This window comes from Drosophila takahashii, chromosome 2R (genome assembly GCF_030179915.1).
Source record: "Drosophila takahashii strain IR98-3 E-12201 chromosome 2R, DtakHiC1v2, whole genome shotgun sequence".
Lineage (NCBI taxonomy): Eukaryota > Metazoa > Arthropoda > Insecta > Diptera > Drosophilidae > Drosophila > Drosophila takahashii.
The window spans coordinates 41627507-41635132 of NC_091679.1; the positions used below are offsets into that span (position 1 = coordinate 41627507).

Sequence of the window (7626 nt, forward strand, 5' to 3'; positions counted from 1 at the left end):
GGTGCCCCGACTATCAGATACCCGTTACTCAGCTAAAGGGAGTGCGAAAGAGATGGAGAAAAACTTTGATCCGCCGTAACTTTTTAACGAATGGTCCGATTTAAAAAATTTCTTCTACATTTCGATAGGTATTGATAAACACAATAAAACTGCATTTTTACTTTTCCAAAATATTGAAATTTTTAAAATCGTATATAAGCGATTGTGGGCGTTAGAGGGGGCGTGGCACCCTTTTGAAACAAACTTGCGCTGCGTAGGAACTCCTAGAATCTGCATGCAAAATGTCAATCTTCTAGCTTTTATAGTTTCCGAGATCTCAGCGTTCATACAGACAGACAGACGGACAGACGGACAGACGGACAGACGGACATGGCTAGATCGACTCGGCTAGTGATCCCGATCAAGAATATATATAGTTTATAGGGTCGGAAACGCTTCCTTCTACCTGTTACATACTTTTGCACGAATCTAATATACCCTTTTACTCTACGAGTAACGGGTATAATAAGCAGGAAGACGGAAAAGTTTATTATCAAGCTCGGGAATCCACATCAATGTAACTTAAGCGTGTTTAATTGCTCATCACATACCGTTACAGTTATTAAATATTAAAATCCATTAATCAAATGTGTTTTCGATCGCCGTGGAGCAATAACAAAAACACTAAAGGCGTTTCACATGGCGTGGGAAGAAGAGGAAGCACGAGACTTCTTAGGCAATTATTATAATGTATGTATGTATATAAGCTAGGTGCCTCATCAATTATACATACATAAATAAATATATGCATGTTTATGTACAGAGATTGCCAAAAAGTATAGGTATGTAGTATATTTAGTTGGCCTAAAGCAACCCAGATAATTTCAATAAGTCCATCCACTCCACATACAAAATGGCACCATATGTGCGAACTGAGAGAAATTGTTAGTACTTGTGGTGAAAATATTATGTAATTCAATTTGTTCTAATAATAATATTTCGTGCTGTTAGAATCCTGTTATTTATATTTGAACTACAAAAAATTTAAAAATGTAAATTTTTTTTTGTAAAAGAACAAACTTTGTTACTAAATTTAGGACCCATACTCAACTAAAAGTAGGTTTAACTTCAGATTTGCAAACAATTTCTAAGTCTAACAGGAAGACTTCTTAATTTTATAACAAAAAACGAAAACAGGATGACAAATTTCTAAGAAATTTTATGATTTCTTGATTATAATGTTATTTTCTTTCGGTGCTGTTAATCTTATGTAGCGAAACCTCTTTGTCGGCTAACAAATCAAATTTAATCAAGCTCTCAGGAAGTCAGGCCCCCGAGCAGGATTTGGCCATTAAATCTGGCCTGCGGGGCACAAAACTATCCGATTGCCGAACCCACTCCTTTGGATCCTCGCCGCCTCTTGTGGTTCGATATTCCTCAGCTGCTTTTTGTATTAATTCCAATCATACGCACGACTGGGGAATTTCCATTTGGACTGAAAGGATTTCGGGTCATTATGAGCTCCTACTTCATCATTCTTCTATCGCTCCTGCCACTCCTTCATCCTCCGATTGTATTGTTTCTGGGTCGAAACTAGTTGAAGATGGGGGCGGGATGGGATGGGGTTAATTGACCAAGGTTTGTGTATCGATTGCAAACTGTGCTTGGGACTGCGATTGTGTGACATGGCCGAAACCACAAAACGAGAGCAAACACGATTTCTTTTGGTAACTAATTAGCAAACTGGGTAAGTTTATTTGGCAAACAAGCCACTTTTCATCCTCCGTTGGGTCGCCTTAATTAACCCTTTGACAGTAATAAACAGAAATGAAAATTATGAAAATGGGCAAAAATATGGCTCAGAAAATTGCAATTTACTTGCAACTTTGCTCGATAGATTATAATTATTTTTCGAAAATAAGGAGCTCTACAGTAAAACAAAATAGTTCTAGGTTAAAAAGTACATTAAAACAAAATATATATATTTTTTATATATATTTTAAATGTTAAAAAACTAATATTGAATCAAAAAACTAATATTAAATCAAACTTCACTAGTTTTGACTATAATTACAATTTAACAAAGTCATTTGTGTTATTTTAAAGCCAAAACAGACGGGAACCCCATTTGGATCTGGAAAACCCCATCACAGACCAGTGAGTCGCATGAAAATTTGAATTTTTCGTGCATCCCTGGTTTTTGCATGCCCTTAAAACGCAATTAATTTGTTATAAAGTTTTGGCAATAGTTTCGGACTAAGCTTCGTTCAACATTGAGCCCTCTGAATGGACATGGACAAGTTTCTCAACGAGTTGCGGGGGATTTGCGGGTCGGAAAAACAGTTATCAACACCAGGAAAAGCGGGGGAGGGGAGGTCCAGAAAGGGGAACCACACAAATGTGGGTCAAGTTATTTTCAACACTTAAAATAAACTCTCCTGCCTTGGCTGCTTGCACTTTGCCAAAATGCTGGCCAGCATTTTCTTTAGCCGCCCATTTTCTGGGTCAGTAGCAAAGCCCCCGAACCTCCACCTCCCGCCCCCTCCCAATTTTCCGACCATTTTCCAACCCAAACCCTCTTTGTCATCGCCGTCGCCTCTGCGCATAAATATAAATTGTATTGTTTCAAAAAAGTTTTCCCACTGAGTTTCTGCGGCCAGCGGAAAAAGTAGTTAAAGTTTTGTTTTCGCCGCTAGTTTATTGCGTGATTTCCTTCGCAATGACAGGCGGTGGGTGGCTGGGTGGTGCGGTGGTTCCATTCGGTGGCTGTGGGTGGCGGTGTTTTGCTGCGGTCTGAGTGGCGAGTGATAACTGCAAGGCGAAGGTGGCGAGAAAACATTTTGCCACATAATTCACAGTTTCTGCCAGTGCATTTGTGCGGCTTTTAACAAGTTGTGGCTTTCTTTTGGGAAATACCAAATGAAATGGAAGCACAAAAGTAGAGGAATTTAAGGAACACTCATTATGTAAGCGGATTTCTAGAACTTAAATACCAAGCTTTATTGTTGGGAAAGGGATGGATTGCATTTAAAAGCGTTCTAAAAATTTAGTAAATATTAATTGAGCGAAAAGCAATTGGAAAATAGTAGTTAAAGCATTTTTTTAAATAGATCATAGAAATGCAATCCTTGGTAAGGGAACCTCTTTGTTAGAAACACTTTCATATTAAATTACTGTTCTACATTCTACTACAAAGAGTTATATCAATAAAAGGAGTATTCCTTATGAAACCTTTTATTAAAATCTTGAATCAAAGAAACAAAATGTAAAATAGTACCTCTGTGAATATAGTTTTTTTTTTTTTTTGTTAGCCCCAAATAAACCGAACAGCAGCTGGTTGCAATTGCAGTCGTTTAGGTGATAGCACCACCTTCGCATTTCGGAGGTACTTCAACTTTAAGGGCACTTGAGGCTAGTTTACAATTCCGCCAATGCAAGTAACCGTTATGCACGTACCGCCACGTGACCAAAAGTCAAAGGGAGGGGGCGGAACGGAAGGGGAGGGGGCGTGGCCATTTCCACAGATCGGTGCTTTCCATTCGACTCCCTTTCGTCTGGCAATTCTAATTGCATTTTTACTTAGTGCGGAGTCGAAAAGTTTCTTCTCTTTGAGGGGGGAAAAGCGAGGAGGTGGAAGGACTTTCGGACGGCGGGTTTCCCCCGGTGCGTAAAGTTTAATTAAACGTGTTTGATTTATGACTTGTTGGGCATTCGGCTTCTGCCGGCAGCTGCAACCGCAATTCCAATTCCGAAAATCTAATGCGTTTATTTTCGGGTCCTTCTGTGTGCAGAGGCCAAAGTTCTCGCTACGCTTTTCCCACACTTTTCCGCGCTTTCCCACGCTTTCCCGCGCTGGACATAAAAGCCAAGCACCTTTATGGCAGCTGCAGCTGTGTGCGCCATATGATTTCCGTTTCCGCTTCCGTTTCAACACACAATTTCTAGCACCTTGCAAACGCCGCATCTTTGGGGCTCCATGTTCCATTAAGCGTTTATTGTTAGCGTGGTCATTAAAGTTGCATTTTTGCCTCCCCGAAAACTCCCCGAACTTTTCCTCAACAAGTTCATCATCAAAGTTATAAGTTATAGCACAAACAGCCGAAGGAGCAGCAGGTGCCAGAGCCACCAATCTAGGCGCAAATCCCAGAGCTTAGGATTTTCTGGGCCGCAAATCAGGTCAGGCCACAGGCACAAATCTCTGGCTCAATCCAAGCTGAAAAAAATTTTCCACGATAATCAACTTTGATACACGTTTGCAAAGGCCAAAGTCTCGGCATTGCCTTGTAGGCTTTTCCGCCCGGCCTTCTTGGCATTAAAATGCCGAAAATGATTGGGAAAATCGCAAAAGAAATCCGGAAAAGGCACAGGCGCCCAACGTTTTTGGGGCCAAGGCGAAAGTCCCTTATCCATATTTTTTATGGCCAGGGAGGAAAATGGAAAAGTTTATGTTAAAGCCACTCTCGCCCTCGTCGATGAACTGTGTGGATAATCGCGAGGCCGTGTTCCTGGCCATTTCCACTGGCTTAGCTTGGCCCATTGGCTGCGGTTGTGTTTGTGGGTGGTGTTTGGGTTTGGCCAAGATGTTTGCCTAGTTTATTGAGCTGGGGGAAAGCTAAATGGAATTGCCCGCCCTGCGATTGAAGTGCAATTAGAGTAAACATGGAAAATGCATTTAATTTAATTTCTAGCTAATCAGGAGATTTTTCTTGGTTTGAGTAAATATAAAGCAAAGGTTTTATGAAAATTTAAATATTTAAAATGATTTCTAGGAATGAACATATTTTTTTAGCTGTTTTCAATTGAAGTTAATAAGCCTATAAAAAATTATTTTATGATTTAAACATGTATTGGCTCTTTTTTTCATGTACTCTTATTGTTGACGGCTTTACGATAATAAAAAGGATCACGCTAATTGCTTGAAAACATTTAATAAAGTGCAGAGCGAAATAAAAAATATGACAAAATACCCTGTCTAACTAAACAGCCATTCTGTGCGTAGACAACTTTTCCAATTGCTTTTGTCACAATACACTAATTGGTCCGCTCAAGGATAAAAGGCAAAATGAATTTATATATTTTTTTTAACCAAAACAGAAATACAAGCCGCACAACCAGACAGGAAAAATGACAAAACACAACTAACAGTTCACAGTCGAGTTCATCTATAATCCACTACAAAATCATTTTCATAAATGCTGAAATATGGGTAGACAAACTGCAAAAAAATTAAACATATATTTCATTTATGGAAACGTTTCGCTTTCGTGTTTTTTTGCGAAAATGAAATTTTACATTTAACATGACCAATTAATGTGCGGCAAAGCCGCAAATAAAACCGCTTAATTACGTGACACGGCCAAAAGGCAGGCGAACCCGACAGCAACAAAGGCAAAAGCGGCTGAAATGCAGAAATTTGCATGACACGCATCGAAATGAAATAATAATATGGTTAATAAAGCCAGCCGCATCTGATTCATTCACTGCGCCGCCACATCCATGCCCAGATGTTCGCCCACATCGCTCGAACCCACCGCCGATTTCGCTGATTCCACCGATTCCTGGCCAGGATTCCGATTCCAGACTCTCCGGCCTCGAGGCCAATTATCGCACTTATTTCGCTGCTAATTAAAATGCAATTATTTGCTTTAAACAACATAATCCCATTGACAGGGACTGGCATTTCATTTTATTTGCATATATTGAGGCTATTGAGGTAAACTTTTGGGTTGCAGTGGGTGTTTTTGGCTTTGTGGAGCTGAAAACCGCTTGAGGGATTTAGAAAGCCGATTCTTTTCACACAACCATTGATCTGATGGTTTTAAGTGACCATATTAAGCACTGAAAATATGTATAAAGTTGTAAGAGATATTTGAAAATCTAAAAGTATTATTTACGCAACGTTGGATTAATTATTCTCTATTATTTGAATACCTAGCTTTATTCTTATCATAAGCATTTAGGTAGATGATTACAAATCCTGAACATTGTATGCACTGAAAATATGTATAAAGTTGTAAGAGATATTTGAAAATCTAAAAGTATTATTTACGCAACGTTGGATTAATTATTCTCTATTACTTGAATACCTAGCTTTATTCTTATCATAAGAATTTAGGTAGGTAAATAAAAATCCTAAGTTCCCCATCTTTTTAAGTAATACCCTACAATTTTTAGACAGAAAAACAAATGAATATATTTAATAATGTATTTTCCCCTATCTAAAATCCCCAGAATTATCATTGTTCCATATCGGCATCTGTAGAGCAGTCCTCGTCATCCTCGGCGGTGATGTGAATGGGTGGAGCCTTCACGTTTCCGCGATACGGATGCACTGGCACCTGGACCATTCGTTGCCTGGGACTTATCGCCTGCGTCGTGGCCTCGACATACTGACCCCCATTGGCGGCCACATTGCGTCCAGCTTCTTCGACGAAATCCGTGATGATTTGCCACAACGGCAGGCGATCCGCCAAGCCGCGCGAACGAGCCTGATGCACTGCAGCGGTGGCAATCAGGGTGAAGTTCATGAGTCCGGCATTGAAAATATGCAACCAGGCACTGATCTGTTGCTGACTGTCGATGGAAACCGCTGGCGGCATGGGAAAAGGCATGGGCATTGGCACGGGAACGGAAATGGGTGCAGCTGGTGGATTTGGTTGGCAATCCTGGTAGGGTGGCACCACCGGATGACCGCTTATGTTGCGCTTTTGTGGCAGCTTCAGGGATTTCAAGGCCACCGGCGGCGATAAGGATGATGATTTGGAATTGATTGACGAAGCCGATGATTTTGTGCTGATGCTGACTTGCGGTTTGGCCAAGGACATGGCCAGAATCGAGGGATAGTTGGCGGTTCCTGTGCGGTAATGATGATGTATATGAGCCTAGAAAGTCCCCATTCATTACTCACCTGGCTGGCCAGTTGCCTCGCGGGCCATTCGCTGCTCAGCTCGTTTCACCCAACCGCGAACCGTGGACTCCGGAACACCCAGCTCACGGGAAATACCGGCCTTGGTCTCACCACCGCGGATGCGGGCAATGGCTCGTTCCTTGTCGTCCAGAGAAACTTGCACCCGGGGTCGCTTGCCGCGCGGCACTCCAAATCTTTCCATTCTATGGTAAGGCGAAAATCGAAAGTCGGTGGTGTCCTAACCAAGCGAAGATTCGAGAAGAAAGGCAGCGAAGAACTTTCGACTGGTTTTTGGCTCTAGAGATTTACACAATTTCACTCGCGTTGCCCGATTCCAGACGTTGTTCTGTTCAGCTCGACACGACGATTATAATGACAGGAGTTGAGAGGTCCCGGGCCTTTTGAGTTTGGGTCAGCTGACGTTTAAATCGGCGATGGTTTTCTTCGCGTTTCTACAGGCCTCTTCGTCTTTCCCTTTCGATGACATTTGATTTTCCCTTGCTCCCCTTTCTCCTTTCTTTCTTTCTTCAGTGAACCCTTCGACGCAGGGCTGCATTTTGTCCTCGGGACTGCCAACTTGCGCGGACCCAAACCCTCCAATCGAATTTAAGCGCTTTTAAATTTCTCATTTTATTTATTTTCGTACTTTTATTTATACATTTATTTCTGACGTACACTAAAATATGTGTCCTAATTTTCAATTTTTTTTTTTCATTTCTTTGTGGGTATTAACTTCCATT

At 41.1% G+C, this 7626-nt stretch overlaps 1 protein-coding gene across 1 annotated transcript; it reads right to left on the minus strand.

Annotated features, from left to right (window-relative positions):
* Positions 1–6173: 6173 nt before the first annotated feature.
* dany (distal antenna-young) lies at positions 6174–7573 on the minus strand. The gene is made up of 2 exons (XM_017137077.3): positions 6887–7573; positions 6174–6832 (listed from the first exon to the last, which is right to left on the minus strand). Exons 1-2 carry the CDS (start codon positions 7086–7088, stop codon positions 6216–6218), a joined length of 819 nt encoding a protein of 272 aa, XP_016992566.2. The 5' UTR covers positions 7089–7573; the 3' UTR covers positions 6174–6215.
* Between the last annotated feature and the right edge of the window lie 53 nt (positions 7574–7626).

Bases quoted from the DNA above. Each gene is read 5' to 3' on its own strand.
- dany (XM_017137077.3), bottom strand. From the start codon at position 7,088: ATGGAAAGATTTGGAGTGCCGCGCGGCAAGCGACCCCGGGTGCAAGTT. The intron at 6,833-6,886 runs GTGAGTAATGAA...ATTACCGCACAG, and splicing joins CGAGGCAACTGGCCAGCCAG to GAACCGCCAACTATCCCTCG.